General features: G+C 40.7%; 1 protein-coding gene across 1 annotated transcript in view; it reads left to right on the forward strand.

The window, feature by feature from the left end:
* Positions 1–20,652, forward strand: part of LOC128636748 (nicotinamide N-methyltransferase-like) — a 45,467-nt gene extending 24,815 nt beyond the window's left edge. Inside the window, exon 2 of the mRNA XM_053689730.1 lies at positions 20,232–20,652. Within this exon, the coding sequence (XP_053545705.1) occupies positions 20,232–20,652 (421 nt within the window). The remainder of the gene's footprint in view (positions 1–20,231) is intronic.
* The last annotated feature ends 1,579 nt before the right edge of the window (positions 20,653–22,231 follow it).

Genomic DNA, 22,231 nt, shown 5'->3' on the forward strand with positions numbered 1-22,231 from the left:
TCCAAGTTGAATAACTGGAATGCACCCCCTAAAAATAAGGCCTTTTAGCCCCCATAGAACCCAACACACCTATACATGGGTGGTATCACTGTACTCAGGAGATGTTGTTGAACACATATTGGGGACTTCTTTGGCAGTAACACATAACAGGAACTGAGAATCCATGCCTAGAATACAATGTGTGTGAAAAATAACACCACATAATGACTACCCAGAAGTTTGACAAAAAGACTGGTGGTTGAATTAGTCCATGGAAAGTGTTAAAATGCCAGCATTTGAAATACCCTAGTTTTTTTTCTTTTCAAAAATATATGGTTTGATGGGGGTAAATTTAATTGGCCAGCTTCAGAAATGTCCCAAATAGAACATGGGTGCATGATGACAGATGTGAAAATTTCAAGTTGGAAAACTGGAATGCGCCCCCTAAAAATAAAGCCTTTTAGCCGCCAGGGAACCCGAGACACCTATGCATGGGTGGTATCACTGTACTCAGGAGATGTTGTTGAATACATATTGAGGTTTTTTTTTGGCAGTAACACATAACAGGAACTGAGAATCCATACATAATGTGTGTGGGTACAGTAAATGATTAAGAGGAAAAAATGAAAGTCAAATTGAAAAAGACTGAACCCCAGGTAAGAAAAACGTTTAAATAAACTTCCCAAAACATGCTTCCTATACTGAAACTGTTTAGACTGCAAAAAGGAAATATACATAGACCTGACTCATGGCATATATAAGTAAAATACATATATTTAAAACTTTATATTAATACATAAAGCGCCAAACCATAGCTAAGAGTGTCTTAAATAACAATATGTACTTACCGAAAGACACCCATCCACATATAGCAGATAGCTAAACCAGTACTGAAAAAGTATCAGCAGAGGTAATGGTATATAGGAGTATATCGTCGATCTGAAAAGGGAGGTAGGAGATGAATCTCTGCGACTGATAACAGAGAACCCTTGAAAAGATTTCCCATGAGGAAAACCATAAAATCAATAGGCGATACTCCCTTCACATCCCTCTGACAAACACTGTACTCTGGGAGAAATCGGGCTTCAATATCCTGAGAAGCGCTTATCATAGAAGAAAAATCAAGCACAAACTTACTTCACCACCTCCATAGAGAGGCAAAGTTTGTAAAACTGAATTGTGGGTGTGGTGAGGGGTGTATTTATAGGCATTTGAGGTTTGGGAAACTTTGCCCCTCCTGGTAGGGTTGTATATCCCATACGTCACTAGCTCATGGACTCCTGCCAATTACATGAAAGAAAATCTGTTTTCCAGTTGTTCACTACTGGAATATGAACTTTAGAGACTAGACAGTAATTGACTTCTGCCCATGAGAGTATTCAAGACACTTCCCTCATGGTTAGGAAACTATGGGTTCCCCCCTGATGATTGATAGAAGCCAATGCTGTGACATTGTCTGATTGAAAGTGGAGATGAGACTCCCTATAGGCAAAGGGGCCAATTTGTCAAGCTCCATACGGAGCTTGTGGGCCCGTGTTTATGGCAAGTCTTCAGACTCGCCAGAAACACAAGTTATGAAGCAGCGGTCTAAAGACTGCTGCTCCATAACCCTGTCTGCCTGCTCTGAGCAGGCTGACAGGAATCGCCGGAAATCAACCCGATCGAGTACGATCGGGTTGATTGACAGCTCACATTGGCTGCGAGTCAGCAGGCGGCGGCGTTGCACCAGCAGCTCTCCGCATTCAACGAGGTCTTGCGGACCTGATCCGCACTGTCGGATCAGGTCCGCAAGACCGATGATAAATAGGCCCCAATGTCTGAAGAGCCCTGAAAATAGCACAGAGTTTTAGAACGTTTATTGGCAAACCCCTTGTGCTCTCAAAAAAAACCAAACAGCTCCCCAGCCTGGAAGATTCGCATCTGTAGTGATCACAGTGCAGGTAGAACAACCAAAAAGAAGCCCACTAAATAATGAACTGATGATCCTCCAAGTCAGAGACTGTCTTGTACTGTGATACAGAAACATCTTTTGAAATAACTGAGTGTGATCCCTGCACCACTGACAAAGCATACAAGGCTGAAGAGGTCTCATGTGAAATCGAGCAAATGGAATTGCATCTGAAGCTGCAATCATGACACCCAGTACTTACCAACACTTATCTACTAGTAAAGTAGACAGCCAAACCAGTACTGAAACAAATCAGCAGAGGTTATGGAATATGAGAATATTGTAGATTCATAAGAAGAAGCAAAATTTACCATAAGGTGGAAAAGAGAGTCACAAACCATACTTCCCTCTGAAATACACTTCACTCTGAGGGGAAAATGTGCCTCAGTAGAGTGAAAGCCCCTCACTCTGAAGAATCAAATGCACATCTTCATTCTTTTACCACCTCCAGTGGAGGCAAAGACAAGACAGAGGTATCTGTGAGGTGGGAGGGGGTTTGTGGAGCTCTTGGGGTTTGGGAATCTTTGCCTCCTCCTGGTTGTAAAGAAGAGTAATTCCCAGGAGTAATGGATTGTGGACTCTCACCACCAGTATGAAACAAAAGTCCTATATTAACTGTACTCTAATTCATGTACAAACAGACGGTATACAGCATTATCTGGGATGCATCTTGTTTGGCATATATTAAATAAACGTGCTCTGGCGCACCCACAGGGTAAAGTGCTGTACCATATATCAGTGCTATAATAAGGCAGCCAATTCTGGTTCCATTATGACCTGCCATGGGTGCCTTGTCTGGTAATCCACAGCTTTTCCCTGTTCCATACAATGGTCTGCATGAACTTTATATCTTTGCTCTTGCTATGGTCATGGCCTTTGTCATATCATTCAGCTACACTGCACCATGTGCCACGTCATTTCTCAGTACTTGGTTTAATACGATTGCTGTGCTTTTTTTCTCAATATTGCTGCTATTTACAGCAATACAAAAACAGCTCCTCAACATGGTTGCCACCTTTTCTGGAAAAAAATACCAGCCACACTCATTAGCATAAATTTGAAAAATTAATGATACAGCATAAATCAAGAATGAAAGCTGCTAGGACTGATTTTAACTGATCTTTTGTTTATAAGTAGATTACAGCACATGTAGAAGAAGATTAAACATTATAGCATCTTTATTTCTATATTTCATCTTTATTTTCAACTTTAATCTGAACCTTAAAAATACTGACTGGGTAGTAACCCTACTCCCCAACTGAAAAACCATGAGACCGGCATGAAACGCGTGAAACATTGTGCAGGGATAAATATGTATGTACTCCTGTTTTGTTTTTAAATGTTTTAAGTAAAGGTGAATTGTTATCCTTAATACTTTGAATGTGCAGTTAATATGCAGTTAATCTGATTTAGACTGACTTCCTATATGTAGAGTCTATATATTCAGGCTTTTAGGTTCAATTCATGGTCTGCTTATATGTTTTATAAATCCAGACTTTTTTCTTTCTCTTTTCAAGGGAAATATGTTGGATTCTATTACCTTTACTGAGACTATAGTTAAGGGAGCTTTTTCTTCCTTAAGGACATTAATTTCTATGGTTAATTCTAAGGGGCATATTCATGATTGTGTGAGCAGACATGATCCAATATAGCAGATCATGTCCGCTGCACATCGATAAATGCCAACAGCATACACTCTTGGCATTTATCATTGCACCAGCAGTTCTTGTGAACTGCTGGTGCAATACCGCCCCCTGCAGATTTGTGGCCAATTGGCCACTAGCAGGGGGTGTCAATCAGCCTGATCGTATTCGATTGGGTTGATTTCTGTCCGCCACCTCAGAGCAGGTAGACAGGTTATGGAGCAGCGGTCTTTAGACCGCTGCTTCATAACTTCTGTTTCGGCGAGGCTTCAGGACATCAAGCTCCATACGGAGCTTAATAAATATGCCCCTAAGTTTCTAGGTTTTTGCATTTTTTGCAGGATAGTTTTGATGTGGGTTTATTTGCCAGTTCCTTGAAGGGTCATTTTTCTGTTCTTTCAGTTTTGCTCCTCTAGAAGATGTTTAATCTTCCTGTCATTCATGGCTTTTTTTAAGCTTTGGCTAGAATTAAGCCAATTTCTCATCCCTGGAGTTTTATTTGGTATTGGACGTTTTGCAGGCTCCTCCTTTTGAGCCTCTGCATAAGCTGGTTTTCGGCTATGTCTTCTTCTAGAAGAGTTTCTGAGATGTTTGCTCCATCTATGGGTTTCTTCAGGATAAGGCAGTTTTTAGGACTAAATTTGTCTTTTTTCCTTAGGTTGTGTCTTTGGAAAATTTTAGACAGGAAATTGTTGTCCCTTCTTTATGTCCTAAACTTAAGTTTTCTTTAGAGAGGCTTCTTCATAACTTGGATGTTGTAAGACCCATGAAATATTATGTAGACACTTCTAGGATTTTTGACAAACTTCTAGTTTGTTTGTTTCAAGGAAGGGGCAGAAAACTTCTGTTGCTTCTTTGGCTTCTTGGTTGAAACTTTTTAGCTCATAAAGCTTTCTTCGAGAAGGGACATCCTTCATCTAAACAGATTCTGCTAATTCTATCCGTTCAGTTGCCATTTTTTGGTATTTTTAGAATGAGGCTTTTGTTGATCAAATTTGCAAGTTAGTTGTTTTATTTTATTTTTCTAAACTACCCTGTGTATTCTTTTTTTGGATTGTAACTTTATTTTTACTGGGGAACAATGTTCTTTTTATCTTGCCTTATTTTTCATTACTCATGAACTACACAACTTGTGTCATATTTCCCAGGAGTAACGGATCATGGACTCTCACCACCTGTATTAAAGAAAAAATAATGAATGCTTACCTGATACATTAACTTCTTTCATGGCGGTGAGAGTCCATGAGCCCTCACCCTGTTTTTTTGGTGTTCATTTATTTTTACGCACATCTTTTTTTCCCTGCTCCTGTTATTTTGCTCTTGTTTTCCTACCTCTTTTGCTTGGCTTTACATCAGAATAGTTTACCAGTGAGGGGGGAGGGGTTTTATAGAGCTCTTGGGGTCTGGGAAACTCTCCCTCCTCAATCCAATGTAGGGCTACCAGCAATATCTTAAAGCAATACAGTGCAAATGCAAACGCAGACAGGAGCTCACTGATAGCTCCTAGGTATCTCCAATAAAAAATAGTGTCCACAGCATAAGCTTCCAAATTCTTCTTTTTTTAGGGGAGGATTCAAAGGCAAAAAAACAGCAATAACGTTTCAGATTATACACCCTTAGTCATACAATGTCTCCACTAAATAAAGAAGAATCTCTCCCTCCTCCTAGTTGTAGGGAAGACTAATTCCCAGGAGTAATGGTTTGTGGACTCTCACCATCATGAAAGAAGTTAATTTATCAGGTAAGCGTAAATTATGGGAGGGGGTTTACCTGTGTGTGTCCATCCCTTTTGTTCTCTCTCTTCCTCTCTCTTCCTCTCTCCCCCCCCTTTTCTCTCCCCTCCTTTCCCGCTCTTCTCTCTCCCTATCTCTTTCTCTCGCTCTTTCCCTCTCCCTTTCTCTCTCCCTCTATCTCTCCCTCTCTCTCTCTCTCTCTCTCTCTCTCTACCTCTCTCTCTCCCTCTATCTCTCCCTCTCTCTCCCCCTCTCTATTTCTCTGGTTTAAGAGAAAACTGGAAGAAGCTTATTGTCTTTATTTGTTGTTTAGCAATGAGAAGCCTGACACCTGTTTTTATGAGATATTTTGTAAACTATGATGCTCTTCTTGCACTATATAAGTAGCAGATTTACAGGTCTATTCGCTTAAATGGGAATTTTTTCGATAAAAACTGTTTGTATCATTGAAACCTCTTTTATTGTGTTTTTATTTTGAGACAAAGGCCTCTAGTTATCAACGCGTCTACTTTACCTGCCTTCGCCGGCCCAATACACCTGCCTAAGCTCGCCTACCATCACCGCTGCCGCAGACCTGAATACGTTCGCCAAAGTTATCAAAAAAGCTGTCAAAAAGCCGTGCACCAAGTACGGGGCGATGAGCAGCGGACTGTGATAGTTATCACTCATCCGATCTCGCTGCTCTTCGGCTTTTTGACAGCTTTATTGACAAGCTGTCACTAAGCACCCACACTAACTACACTGTTCTACCCCCTATACCGGCGCCCCCAGAGCCCCCCGCAACTAAATAAAGTTAATAACCCCTAAACCGCCGCTCCTAGACCCCGCCGCAACTATAATAAATGTATTAACCCCTAAACCGCCGCTCCCGGAGCCCACCGCCACCTACATTATACCTAGTAACCCCTATCCTGCCCCCCCTATACCGCCGCCACCTGTAATAAAGTTATTAACCCCTATCCTGCCGATCCCGGATCCCGCCGCAACTAAATAAATAGTTTAACCCCTAAACCGCCGCTCCAGGACCCCGCCTCAACCTATATTAAACTTATTAACCCCTAATCTGCCCCTCCTACACCGTCGCCACCTATAATAAATGTATTAACCCCTATCCTGCCCCCCCTATACCGCCGCAACCTATAATAAATTTATTAACCCCTATCCTGCCCCCCCTATACCGCCGCAACCTATAATAAATTTATTAACCCCTATCCTGCCCCCCCCCCTACACCGCCACCACTATAATAAAATTATTAACCCCTAAACCTAAGTCTAACACTAACCCTAACACCCCCCTAACTTAAATATTAATTAAATACATCTAAATAAATTTAACTCTTATTAACTAAATTAATCCTATTTAAAACTAAATACTTACCTTTAAAATAAACCCTAATATAGCTACAATATAAATAATAATTATATTGTAGCTATCTTAGGCCTAGATTTGGAGTTCGGCGGTAGCCGTGAAAACCAGCGTTAGAGGCTCCTAACGCTGGTTTTAGGCTACCGCCGGTATTTAGAGTCGTGTAGGTAAGGGTCTAACGCTCACTTTTCAGCCGCGACTTTTCCATACCGCAGATCCCCCTACGCCATTTGCGTATCCTATCTTTTCAATGGGATCTGTCTAACTCCGGTATTTAGTGTCGTTTCTGCAGTGAGCGTTAGAGCTCTAACGACAAAACTCCAGCCGCAGAAAAAAGTCAGTAGTTAAGAGCTTTCTGGGCTAACGCCGGTTCATAAAGCTCTTAACTACTGTACTCTAAAGTACACTAACACCCATAAACTACCTATGTACCCCTAAACTGAGGTCCCCCCACGTCGCCGCAACTCGATTCAATTTTTTTAACCCCTAATCTGCCGACCGCCACCTACGTTATACTTATGTACCCCTAATCTGCTGCCCCTAACACCGCCGACCCCTATATTATATTTATTAACCCCTAACCTGCCCCCCACAACGTCGCCGCCAGCTACTTACAATAATTAACCCCTAATCTGCCGACCGCAAAGCGCCGCCACCTACGTTATCCTTATGTACCTCTAATCTGCTGCCCCTAACACCGCCGACCCCTGTATTATATTTATTAACCCCTAATCTGCCCCCCACAACGTCGCCGACACCTGCCTACACTTATTAACCCCTAATCTGCCGAGCGGACCTGAGCGCTACTATAATAAAGTTATTAACCCCTAATCCGCCTCACTAACCCTATCATAAATAGTATTAACCCCTAATCTGCCCTCCCTAACATCGCCGACACCTAACTTCAATTATTAACCCCTAATCTGCCGACCGGAGCTCACCGCTATTCTAATAAATGGATTAACCCCTAAAGCTAAGTCTAACCCTAACACTAACACCCCCCTAAGTTAAATATAATTTAAATCTAACGAAATTAATTAACTCTTATTAAATACATTATTCCTATTTAAAGCTAAATACTTACCTGTAAAATAAATCCTAATATAGCTACAATATAAATTATAATTACATTGTAGCTATTTTAGGATTAATATTTATTTTACAGGTAACTTTGTAATTATTTTAACCAGGTACAATAGCTATTAAATAGTTAAGAACTATTTAATAGTTACCTAGTTAAAATAATTACAAAATTACCTGTAAAATAAGTCCTAACCTAAGTTATAATTAAACCTAACACTACCCTATCAATAAATTAATTAAATAAAATACCTACAATTACCTACAATAAAACCTAACACTACACTATCAATAAATAAATTAAATACAATAGCTACAAATAACTACAATTACATAAACTAACTAAAGTACAAAAAATAAAAAAGAACTAAGTTACAAAAAATAAAAAAATATTTACAAACATAAGAAAAATATTACAACAATTTTAAACTAATTACACCTACTCTAAGCCCCCTAATAAAATAACAAAGCCCCCCAAAATAAAAAATTCCCTACCCTATTCTAAATTAAAAAAGTTACAAGCTCTTTTACCTTACCAGCCCTGAACAGGGCCCTTTGCGGGGCATGCCCCAAGAAGTTCAGCTCTTTTGCCTGTAAAAAAAAACATACAATACCCCCCCCCCAACATTACAACCCACCACCCACATACCCCTAATCTAACCCAAACCCCCCTTAAATAAACCTAACACTAATCCCCTGAAGATCTTCCTACCTTGTCTTCACCATCCAGGTATCACCGATCCGTCCTGGCTCCAAGATCTTCATCCAACCCAAGCGGGGGTTGGCGATCCATAATCCGGTGCTGAAGAGGTCCAGAAGAGGCTCCAAAGTCTTCCTCCTATCCGGCAAGAAGAGGACATCCGGACCGGCAAACATCTTCTCCAAGCGGCATCTTCGATCTTCTTCCATCCGGAGCGAAGCGGCTGATCTTGAAGACCTCCGGCGCGGATCCATCCTCTTCTTTCGACGTCCAACTGAAGAATGAAGGTTCCTTTAAGGGACGTCATCCAAGATGGCGTCCCTCGAATTCCGATTGGCTGATAGGATTCTATTAGCCAATCGGAATTAAGGTAGGAATTTTCTGATTGGCTGATGGAATCAGCCAATCAGAATCAAGTTCAATCCGATTGGCTGATCCAATCAGCCAATCAGATTGAGCTCGCATTCTATTGGCTGTTCCGATCAGCCAATAGAATGCGAGCTCAATCTGATTGGCTGATTGGATCGGCCAATCGGATTGAACTTGATTCTGATTGGCTGATTCCATCAGCCAATCAGAAAATTCCTACCTTAATTCCGATTGGCTAATAGAATCCTATCAGCCAATCGGAATTCGAGGGACGCCATCTTGGATGACGTCCCTTAAAGGAACCTTCTTTCTTCAGTTGGACGTCGAAAGAAGAGGATGGATCCGCGCCGGAGGTCTTCAAGATCAGCCGCTTCGCTCCGGATGGAAGAAGATCGAAGATGCCGCTTGGAGAAGATGTTTGCCGGTCCGGATGTCCTCTTCTTGCCGGATAGGAGGAAGACTTTGGAGCCTCTTCTGGACCTCTTCAGCACCGGATTATGGATCGCCAACCCCCGCTTGGGTTGGATGAAGATCTTGGAGCCAGGACGGATCGGTGATACCTGGATGGTGAAGACAAGGTAGGAAGATCTTCAGGGGATTAGTGTTAGGTTTATTTAAGGGGGGTTTGGGTTAGATTAGGGGTATGTGGGTGGTGGGTTGTAATGTTGGGGGGGGGGTATTGTATGTTTTTTTTTACAGGCAAAAGAGCTGAACTTCTTGGGGCATGCCCCGCAAAGGGCCCTGTTCAGGGCTGGTAAGGTAAAAGAGCTTGTAACTTTTTTAATTTAGAATAGGGTAGGGAATTTTTTATTTTGGGGGGCTTTGTTATTTTATTAGGGGGCTTAGAGTAGGTGTAATTAGTTTAAAATTGTTGTAATATTTTTCTTATGTTTGTAAATATTTTTTTATTTTTTGTAACTTAGTTCTTTTTTATTTTTTGTACTTTAGTTAGTTTATGTAATTGTAGTTATTTGTAGCTATTGTATTTAATTTATTTATTGATAGTGTAGTGTTAGGTTTTATTGTAGGTAATTGTAGGTATTTTATTTAATTAATTTATTGATAGGGTAGTGTTAGGTTTAATTATAACTTAGGTTAGGACTTATTTTACAGGTAATTTTGTTATTATTTTAACTAGGTAACTATTAAATAGTTCTTAACTATTTAATAGCTATTGTACCTGGTTAAAATAATTACAAAGTTACCTGTAAAATAAATATTAATCCTAAAATAGCTACAATGTAATTATAATTTATATTGTAGCTATATTAGGATTTATTTTACAGGTAAGTATTTAGCTTTAAATAGGAATAAGTTATTTAATAAGAGTTAATTAATTTCGTTAGATTTAAATTATATTTAAGTTAGGGGGGTGTTAGTGTTAGGGTTAGACATAGCTTTAGGGGTTAATCCATTTATTAGAATAGCGGTGAGCTCCGGTCGTCAGATTAGGGGTTAATAATTGAAGTTAGGTGTCGGCGATGTTAGGGAGGGCAGATTAGGGGTTAATACTATTTATGATAGGGTTAGTGAGGCGGATTAGGGGTTAATAACTTTATTATAGTAGCGGTGCGGTCCGCTCGGCAGATTAGGGGTTAATAAGTGTAGGCAGGTGTCGGCGACGTTGAGGGGGGCAGATTAGGGGTTAATATATATAATATAGGGGTCGGCGGTGTTAGGGGCAGCAGATTAGGGGTACATAAGGATAACGTAGGTGGCGGCGCTTTGCGGTCGGCAGATTAGGGGTTAATTATTGTAAGTAGCTGGCGGCGACGTTGTGGGGGGCAGGTTAGGGGTTAATAAATGTAATATAGGGGTCGGCGGTGTTAGGGGCAGCAGATTAGGGGTACATAGGGATAATGTAAGTTGCGGCGGTTTACGGAGCGGAAGATTAGGGGTTAATAATAATATGCAGGGGTCAGCGATAGCGGGGGCGGCAGATTAGGGGTTAATAAGTGTAAGGTTAGGGGTGTTTAGACTCGGGGTTCATGTTAGAGTGTTAGGTGCAGACGTAGGAAGTGTTTCCCCATAGGAAACAATGGGGCTGCGTTAGGAGCTGAACGCGGCTTTTTTGCAGGTGTTAGGTTTTTTTTCAGCTCAAACAGCCCCATTGTTTCCTATGGGAGAATCGTGCACGAGCACGTTTTTGAGGCTGGCCGCGTCCGTAAGCAACTCTGGTATCGAGAGTTGCATTTGCGGTAAAAATGCTCTACGCTCCTTTTTTGGAGCCTAACGCAGCATTTTTTTGAACTCTCGATACCAGAGTTAATTTTATGGTGCGGCCAGAAAAAAACCCGCGGAGCGTTAACAGCCCTTTTACCGCCAAACTCCAAATCTAGGCCTTAGGATTTATTTTTATTTTACAGGCAACTTTCAATTTATTTTAACTAGGTACAATAGCTATTAAATAGTTATTAACTATTTAATAGCTACCTAGTTAAAATAAAGAGAAATGTACCTGTAAAATAAAAACTAACCTAAGTTACAATTACACCTAACACTACACTATCATTAACTACATTATTCCTATTTAAAACTAAATACTTATCTGTAAAATAAACCCTAAGATAGCTACAATGTAATTAATAATTACATTGTAGCTATTGTAGGATTTATATTTATTTTACAGGTAACGTTGTATTTATTTTAGCTAGTTAGAATAGTTATTAAGAAATACAAAATTACCTGTAAAATAAATCCTAACCTAAGTTATAATTAAACCTAACACTACACTATCATTAAATTAGTTAAATAAATTAGCTACAAATAACTACAATTAAATTCAATTAAATAAACTAACTAAAGTACAAAAAATAAAAAAAGCTAAGTTACAAAAAATAAAAAAAATAAGTTACAAACATTTAAAAAATATTACAACAATTTTAAGCTACTTACACCTAATCTAAGCCCCCTAATAAAATAACAAAGCCCCCCAAAATAAAAAAATTCCCTACCCTATTCTACATTAAAAAGTTACCAGCTCTATTACCTTACCAGCCCTTAAAAGGGCCTTTTGCGGGGCATGCCCCAAAGAATTCAGCTCTTTTGCCTGTAAAAAAAAATACAACCCCCCAACATTAAAACCCACCACCCACATACCCCTAATCTAACCCAAACCCCCCTTAAATAAACCTAACACTACCCCCCTGAAGATCATCCTACCTTGAGCCGTCTTCAGCCAGCCAACCACCGATGGAACCAAAGAGGAGATTCGGAGCGGCAGAAGTCATCATCCAGGGGGCGCTGAAGAAGTCTTCCATCCGATTGAAGTCAACATCCAGGCGGCGCTGAAGAGGTCTTCCATCCTATTGAAGTCTTCATCCAGGCGGCGTCTTCAATCTTCATCCATCCGGAGCGGAGCGGAGCCATCTTCAGACGAGCTAACGCGGAGCCATCCTCTTCTTCCCGACGACTAACGACGAATGAAGGTTCAATTCCGATTGGCTGATAGTATTCTGATTGGCTGATTGAATCAGCCAATCAGATTGAAGTTCAATCCTATTGGCTGATCCAATCAGCCAATCAGATTGAGCTCGCATTCTATTGGCTGATCGGAACATCCAATAGAATGCAAGCTCAATCTGATTGGCTGATTGGATCACCCAATCGGATTGAACTTCAATCTGATTTGCAGATTCAATCAGATAATCAGATTTTTCCTAACTTAATTCCGATTGGCTGATAGAATCGGAATTGAAGGGACGCCATCTTGGATGACGTCCCTTAAAGGAACCTTCATTCGTCGTTAGTCGTCGGGAAGAAGAGGATGGCTCCGCGTCGGCTCGTCTGAAGATGGCTCCGCTCCACTCCAGATGGATGAAGATTGAAGACGCCGCTTGGATGAAGACTTCAGTCGGATGGAAGACCTCTTCAGCGCCGCCTGGATGTTGACTTCAATCGGATGGAAGACTTCTTCAGCGCCCCTTGGATGATTACTTCTGCCGCTCCGGATCTCCTCTTCGGTTCCATTGGTGGTCGGCTGGCTGAAGACGGCTCAAGGTAGGATGATCTTCAGGGTGGTAGTGTTAGGTTTATTTAAGGGGGGGTTGGGTTAGATTAGGGGTATGTGGGTGGTGGGTTTTGATGTTGGGGGGGTTGTATTTTTTTTTTACAGGCAAAAGAGCTGAATTCTTTGGGGCATGCCCCGCAAAAGGCCCTTTTAAGGGCTGGTAAGGTAATAGAGCTGGTAACTTTTTAATGTAGAATAGGGTAGGGAATTTTTTATTTTGGGGGGCTTTGTTATTTTATTAGGGGGCTTAGATTAGGTGTAAGTAGCTTAAAATTGTTGAAATATTTTTTAAATGTTTGTAACTTATTTTTTTTATTTTTTGTAACTTAGCTTTTTTTATTTTTTGTACTTTAGTTAGTTTATTTAATTGAATTTAATTGTAGTTATTTGTAGCTAATTTATTTAACAAATGTAATGATAGTGTAGTGTTAGGTTTAATTGTAACTTAGGTTAGGATTTATTTTACAGGTAATTTTGTATTTCTTTTAGCTAGGTAGTTATTAAATAGTTAATAACTATTTAATAACTATTCTAACTAGCTAAAATAAATACAATGTTACCTGTAAAATAAATATAAATCCTACAATAGCTACAATGTAATTATTAATTACATTGTAGCTATCTTAGGGTTTATTTTACAGATAAGTATTTAGTTTTAAATAGGAATAATTTAGTTAATGATAGTGTAGTGTTAGGTGTAATTGTAACTTAGGTTAGTTTTTATTTTACAGGTACATTTCTCTTTATTTTAACTAGGTAGCTATTAAATAGTTTATTATTTATATTGTAGCTATATTAGGGTTTATTTTAAAGGTAAGTATTTAGTTTTAAATAGGATTAATTTAGTTAATAAGAGAAATATTATTTAGATGTATTTAATTAATATTTAAGTTAGGGGGGTGTTAGGGTTAGTGTTAGACTTAGGTTTAGGGGTTAATAATTTTATTATAGTTGCGGCGGTGTAGGGGGGGCAGTATAGGGGTTAATAAATTTATTATAGGTGGTGGTGGTATAGGGGGGCAGGATAGGGGTTACTAGGTATAATGTAGGTGGCGGCGGGGTCCGGGAGCAGCGATTTAGGGGTTAATACATATATTATAGTTGCGGCGGGGACCGGGAGTGGCGGTTTAGGGGTAAACATATTTATTATAGTGGCGGTGGGCTCCGGGAGCGGCGGTTTAGGGGTTAATCAGTTTATTAGCGTGGCGGTGGGCTCCGGGAGCGGCGGTTTAGGGGGTAATACATTTATTTAGTTGCGGCTGTGTAGGGGGGGCAGATATGGGGTGTTTAGACTCGGGGTACATGTAAGGGTGTTAGGTGTAGAAACTACCATAGGAATCAATGGGATGTCTGGCAGCAGCGAACATGAACTTTCGCTATGGTCAGACTTCCATTGATTCCTATGGGATCTGCCGACCTCCAGGGCGGCGGTTTGAAAACCAGGTACGCTGGGCCGGAAAAGTGCAGAGCGTACTTGCTAGTTTTTTGATAACTAGCAAAAGTAATCAGATTGTGCCGAACTTGTGTGCGGAACATCTGGAGTGACGTAAGAATCGATCTGTGTCAGACTGAGTCTGGCGGATCGAAGCTTACGTCACTAGATTCTACTTTTGCCGGTGTCTAGGGCTTGATAACTAAGGCGAATCAGCCTCGCCACAAATACGCTGTGGAATTCAAGCGTATTTGAGGTTGACGGCTTGATAACTAGGGGCCAAAGTCAGTTAATTAGGTCAGACAGTTGAATGAAGTATTTCTCTAATAAAAACCCTCATTATTCAGGTTCAATTGCAGTGCTGGCACTCTGAGATAAATAAGTTGCTTTTGTGTTGCAGTTTGGGCACTATACAGAGTGTGCTCATGTTGCCTGTATACAACCGTGCATTAAAGACCATATGCAGAACAGCAGGTACATTCTCTGTCTAGCCTAACAGCAGGTACATTCTGTCTAGCCTAACAGCAGGTACATTCTCTGTCTAGCCTAACAGCAGGTACATTATCTGTCTAGCCTAACAGCAGGTACATTATCTGTCTAGCCTAACAGCAGGTACATTCTCTGTCTAGCCTAACAGCAGGTACATTCTGTCTAGCCTAACAGCAGGTACATTCTGTCTAGCCTAACAGCAGGTACATTATCTGTCTAGCCTAACAGCAGGTACATTCTGTCTAGCCTAACAGCAGGTACATTATCTGTCTAGCCTAACAGCAGGTACATTATCTGTCTAGCCTAACAGCAGGTACATTCTCTGTCTAGCCTAACAGCAGGTACATTCTCTGTCTAGCCTAACAGCAGGTACATTATCTGTCTAGCCTAACAGCAGGTACATTATCTGTCTAGCCTAACAGCAGGTACATTCTCTGTCTAGCCTAACAGCAGGTACATTCTGTCTAGCCTAACAGCAGGTACATTCTGTCTAGCCTAACAGCAGGTACATTATCTGTCTAGCCTAACAGCAGGTACATTATCTGTCTAGCCTAACAGCAGGTACATTATCTGTCTAGCCTAACAGCAGGTACATTATCTGTCTAGCCTAACAGCAGGTACATTCTCTGTCTAGCCTAACAGCAGGTACATTATCTGTCTAGCCTAACAGCAGGTATATTCTGTCTAGCCTAACAGCAGGTACATTATCTGTCTAGCCTAACAGCAGGTACATTCTCTGTCTAGCCTAACAGCAGGTACATTATCTGTCTAACCTAACAGCAGGTACATTATCTGCCTAGCCTAACAGCAGGTACATTCTCTGTCTAGCCTAACAGCAGGTACATTATCTGTCTAGCCTAACAGCAGGTACATTATCTGTCTAGCCTAACAGCAGGTACATTCTCTGTCTAGCCTAACAGCAGGTACATTATCTGTCTAGCCTAACAGCAGGTACATTATCTGTCTAGCCTAACAGCAGGTACATTCTCTGTCTAGCCTAACAGCAGGTACATTATCTGTCTAGCCTAACAGCAGGTACATTATCTGTCTAGCCTAACAGCAGGTACATTATCTGTCTAGCCTAACAGCAGGTACATTCTCTGTCTAGCCTAACAGCAGGTACATTATCTGTCTAACCTAACAGCAGGTACATTATCTGTCTAGTCTAACAGCAGGTACATTATCTGTCTAGCCTAACAGCAGGTACATTATCTGTCTAGTCTAACAGCAGGTACATTCTCTGTCTAGCCTAACAGCAGGTACATTATCTGTCTAGCCTAACAGCAGGTACATTATCTGTCTAGCCTAACAGCAGGTACATTCTCTGTCAAGCCTAACAGCAGGTACATTATCTGTCTAGCCTAAAAGCAGGTACATTCTATGTCAAGCCTAAAAGCAGGTACATTATCTGTCTAGCCTAACAGCAGGTACATTATCTGTCTAGTCTAACAGCAGGTACATTATCTGTCTAGCCTAACAGCAGGTACATTATCTGTCTAGCCTAACAGCAGGTACATTCTCTGTCAAGCCTAACAGCAGGTACATTATCTGTCTAGCCTAACAGCAGGTACATTATCTGTCTAGCCTAACAGCAGGTACATTCTGTCTAGCCTAACAGCAGGTACATTATCTGTCTAGCCTAACAGCAGGTACATTATCTGTCTAGCCTAACAGCAGGTACATTATCTGTCTAGCCTAACAGCAGGTACATTATCTGTCTAGCCTAACAGCAGGTACATTATCTGTCTAGCCTAACAGCAGGTACATTATCTGTCTAGCCTAACAGCAGGTACATTCTCTGTCTAGCCTAACAGCAGGTACATTATCTGTCTAGCCTAACAGCAGGTACATTATCTGTCTAGCCTAACAGCAGGTACATTATCTGTCTAGCCTAACAGCAGGTACATTATCTGTCTAGCCTAACAGCAGGTACATTATCTGTCTAGCCTAACAGCAGGTACATTCTGTCTAGCCTAACAGCAGGTACATTATCTGTCTAGCCTAACAGCAGGTACATTATCTGTCTAGCCTAACAGCAGGTACATTCTCTGTCTAGCCTAACAGCAGGTACATTCTGTCTAGCCTAACAGCAGGTACATTATCTGTCTAGCCTAACAGCAGGTACATTATCTGTCTAGCCTAACAGCAGGTACATTATCTGTCTAGCCTAACAGCAGGTACATTATCTGTCTAGCCTAACAGCAGGTACATTATCTGTCTAGCCTAACAGCAGGTACATTATCTGTCTAGCCTAACAGCAGGTACATTCTCTGTCTAGCCTAACAGCAGGTACATTATCTGTCTAGCCTAACAGCAGGTACATTATCTGTCTAGCCTAACAGCAGGTACATTATCTGTCTAGCCTAACAGCAGGTACATTATCTGTCTAGCCTAACAGCAGGTACATTATCTGTCTAGCCTAACAGCAGGTACATTCTGTCTAGCCTAACAGCAGGTACATTATCTGTCTAGCCTAACAGCAGGTACATTATCTGTCTAGCCTAACAGCAGGTACATTCTCTGTCTAGCCTAACAGCAGGTACATTATCTGTCTAGCCTAACAGCAGGTACATTCTGTCTAGCCTAACAGCAGGTACATTATCTGTCTAGCCTAACAGCAGGTACATTATCTGTCTAGCCTAACAGCAGGTACATTATCTGTCTAGCCTAACAGCAGGTACATTCTCTGTCTAGCCTAACAGCAGGTACATTATCTGTCTAGCCTAACAGCAGGTATATTCTGTCTAGCCTAACAGCAGGTACATTATCTGTCTAGCCTAACAGCAGGTACATTCTCTGTCTAGCCTAACAGCAGGTACATTATCTGTCTAGCCTAACAGCAGGTACATTATCTGTCTAGCCTAACAGCAGGTACATTCTCTGTCTAGCCTAACAGCAGGTACATTATCTGTCTAGCCTAACAGCAGGTACATTCTCTGTCTAGCCTAACAGCAGGTACATTCTCTGTCTAGCCTAACAGCAGGTACATTATCTGTCTAGCCTAACAGCAGGTACATTATCTGTCTAGCCTAACAGCAGGTACATTCTCTGTCTAGCCTAACAGCAGGTACATTATCTGTCTAGCCTAACAGCAGGTACATTATCTGTCTAGCCTAACAGCAGGTACATTATCTGTCTAGCCTAACAGCAGGTACATTATCTGTCTAGCCTAACAGCAGGTACATTCTCTGTCTAGCCTAACAGCAGGTACATTATCTGTCTAGCCTAACAGCAGGTACATTCTCTGTCTAGCCTAACAGCAGGTACATTCTCTGTCTAGCCTAACAGCAGGTGCATTCTGTCTAGCCTAACAGCAGGTACATTATCTGTCTAGCCTAACAGCAGGTACATTATCTGTCTAGTCTAACAGCAGGTACATTCTCTGTCTAGCCTAACAGCAGGTACATTATCTGTCTAGCCTAACAGCAGGTACATTATCTGTCTAGCCTAACAGCAGGTACATTCTCTGTCAAGCCTAACAGCAGGTACATTATCTGTCTAGCCTAAAAGCAGGTACATTCTCTGTCAAGCCTAACAGCAGGTACATTATCTGTCTAGCCTAACAGCAGGTACATTATCTGTCTAGTCTAACAGCAGGTACATTATCTGTCTAGCCTAACAGCAGGTACATTATCTGTCTAGCCTAACAGCAGGTACATTCTCTGTCAAGCCTAACAGCAGGTACATTATCTGTCTAGCCTAACAGCAGATACATTATCTGTCTATCCTAACAGCAGGTACATTCTGTCTAGCCTAACAGCAGGTACATTATCTGTCTAGCCTAACAGCAGGTACATTATCTGTCTAGCCTAACAGCAGGTACATTATCTGTCTAGCCTAACAGCAGGTACATTATCTGTCTAGCCTAACAGCAGGTACATTATATGTCTAGCCTAACAGCAGGTACATTATCTGTCTAGCCTAACAGCAGGTACATTCTCTGTCTAGCCTAACAGCAGGTACATTATCTGTCTAACCTAACAGCAGGTACATTATCTGTCTAGCCTAACAGCAGGTACATTATCTGTCTAGCCTAACAGCAGGTACATTATCTGTCTAGCCTAACAGCAGGTACATTATCTGTCTAGCCTAACAGCAGGTACATTCTGTCTAGCCTAACAGCAGGTACATTATCTGTCTAGCCTAACAGCAGGTACATTATCTGTCTAGCCTAACAGCAGGTACATTATCTGTCTAGCCTAACAGCAGGTACATTATCTGTCTAGCCTAACAGCAGGTACATTCTCTGTCAAGCCTAACAGCAGGTACATTATCTGTCTAGCCTAACAGCAGGTACATTATCTGTCTAGTCTAACAGCAGGTACATTATCTGTCTAGCCTAACAGCAGGTACATTATCTGTCTAGCCTAACAGCAGATACATTATCTGTCTAGCCTAACAGCAGGTACATTATCTGTCTAGCCTAACAGCAGGTACATTATCTGTCTAGCCTAACAGCAGGTACATTCTGTCTAGCCTAACAGCAGGTACATTATCTGTCTAGCCTAACAGCAGGTACATTATCTGTCTAGCCTAACAGCAGGTACATTATCGGTCTAGCCTAACAGCAGGTACATTATCTGTCTAGCCTAACAGTAGGTACATTATCTGTCTAGCCTAACAGCAGGTACATTCTCTGTCTAGCCTAACAGCAGGTACATTATCTGTCTAGCCTAACAGCAGGTACATTATCTGTCTAGCCTAACAGCAGGTACATTCTGTCTAGCCTAACAGCAGGTACATTATCTGTCTAGCCTAACAGCAGGTACATTCTGTCTAGCCTAACAGCAGGTTCATTATCTGTCTAGCCTAACAGCAGGTATATTATCTGTCTAGCCTAACAGCAGGTACATTATCTGTCTAGCCTAACAGCAGGTACATTATCTGTCTAGCCTAACAGCAGGTACATTCTCTGTCTAGCCTAACAGCAGGTACATTCTCTGCCTAGCCTAACAGCAGGCACATTCTCTGTCTAGCCTAACAGCAGGTACATTCTGTCTAGCCTAACAGCAGGTACATTCTGTCTAGCCTAACAGCAGGTACTTTATCTGTCTAGCCTAACAGCAGGTACATTATCTGTCTAGCCTAACAGCAGGTACATTATCTGTCTAGCCTAACAGCAGGTACATTATCTGTCTAGCCTAACAGCAGGTACATTATCTGTCTAGCCTAACAGCAGGTACATTCTGTCTAGCCTAACAGCAGGTACATTCTCTGTCTAGCCTAACAGCAGGTACATTATCTGTCTAGCCTAACAGCATGTACATTCTGTCTAGCCTATGGGCTTGTCGAGATGGCAGCTGGTTGGCTGAATTAACGGCATGGTGCAAACATATCCTGTAGGAACCATTTCAGCCCTCTGGGGGGTAAGTTTCAGTAAGTTTTCAGTGATTTATGTCTATATGCATAAACGTGCAAAGGGCAAACATGCAAACCTCACAACTGATTTAATTTAATGAGCTGTATGTATTTATATCTTTTAGTGAGGAGTGGAAGACAAGACAAGAAACACTTAAAACGTCAATTAAACGAATTCTGAAATGTGATTTAACCAAAGAAAACCTAACTGACCCAGTAACTCTTCCAAAAGTGGACTGTATATTTCTTGGTTGGTTGCTGGAATCTATCTGCAAAGACCGAGATGATTTTTTCAGGAGTCTGAAGAAGATCTCCATGTGGCTAAAACCAGGTGGTCATCTGATATTATTAGTTGTGTTAAATGCTTCATTTGTCACAATAGGGGAACACCGCTTCCACCTTCTGAATCTGGATGAAGAGTTTATAAGAAAAGCTCTCAGGGACACAGGATACGTGATTGAAACCATAGAGATGGTGGAAAGGAAATCAAAGCATGAGGCTATATCTTATGACCACCAGGCACTTTTAACTGCCGTAATGCAATGAGATGTTTAAATGAGCATAAACCGGTATAGCAGTGCATCCTATCAGTGCTGAGTGCGATAGAAATATATGTGCAACTGTCCTAACATTTTGCTAATCTTGTGTGAGCTTTTATTCCTCTTATCAGTGACTTTTGGTGGTCAATATAATTTATAACAGGGTATTTTTCAGTTTATCATAGCAGTTCCAACAAGTAGATCCAATAAGTAGTGATAGTAAAAATAAAAATATGTAAAAATAATGTAGAATCTTGGAAATGTATTGGATCTAAAATTTCACATCACAAAGAGTAAAATGATGCATTTTGGAGGCAAAAGCTGAAAAGCTAATCATACACTTTACTGAGAGAAAGGGGACTTGGGAATTATTATTTCAGATGACATGAAGGTTGGTAAACAATGCAGCAGCACAGCAGGTAAAGCCAGTAGGATTCTGCTTGAATAGGAGCGAGCTGCAGAAAGTTAAGAATCTTATGTCACTTTATAGATCACTAGTGAGGTCTCATCTTGTGTATTGTGTAAGTTCTAGTGACTATCTCCAGACAACCATAAATAAACTAGAAACTGTACAAAGGAGCCTACTAATTACAGTCTAAACAAGGAAATATACCATGACCCTAATACTTATAGCTTAGAGGGGAGATGGGAGAAAGAGGATAGAAACCTTCATGAATATTAGGGGATTTAATAAAGCTGGGGCAGAAGCATTTGTTACAAAAAGTGCAGCACCAGAACAAGGCTCATCATCTTACATAGGAGCATAGCAGGTTCAGGAATAATTATACTGAAAGGAAGGCTCATTCAGGACATAAACACCCAATACAGGTGGTACTGACAAATACATTACGTGGGATAAAAATCTAGTATTTACTAGGGGTTTTAAATCTCTTATATATAAAATTCAAGTAAATGGACTAAAACATAACAACTACTATAGTTTGACTAAATATAAAATCCCATATATATAAGAAAAACAAACATAGCTCAGCACCTGATAAAACCCTCCTGGGTAGTGCACGCTGGACTGGGGGCCACGGCCAGGTCCCAAGTATGTATAGCACAAAGTTCACGTCCACAGCACTGTATATGCAGGAAACCTTTTAATTAAGCATACAGACAAGCAAAAAACAAGAGCGACGTTTCGGGCTCACACGCCCTTAATCATGCATGGTTTCTGTATACACCTATGTTACCTTTAAAGGCTGCTTCAGCCTATGAGCAAACACATAAAATATTAACTCTAAACATACCAAAATGTGCTCTATACAAACACTAAAAAACTCCCTCTAGTGGATAAGAATAATACAAAAAAAAGATATACTGTATATATTTTTTTCATTTCATTATTACATTTCTTTAAAAACATATGTACAACAATCGGTGAAGAAAAAAAGGCAGCAAAAACTTTAACTGTTATATACTGTTCATATAATGTGGGTATAGAATATCATAATAAACTTGGCAGAATAATTATCCTTTCTCTAATATATAATCGTGTATGTGCCAAATCCACATAGAAGGTACATCTTATAGCTTGATAGAGGGTATTTTATGACAGGGGATAGATATGAGACCTACAGGAA

Source organism: Bombina bombina, chromosome 7 (assembly GCF_027579735.1).
Source record: "Bombina bombina isolate aBomBom1 chromosome 7, aBomBom1.pri, whole genome shotgun sequence".
Taxonomy (NCBI): Eukaryota; Metazoa; Chordata; class Amphibia; order Anura; family Bombinatoridae; genus Bombina; species Bombina bombina.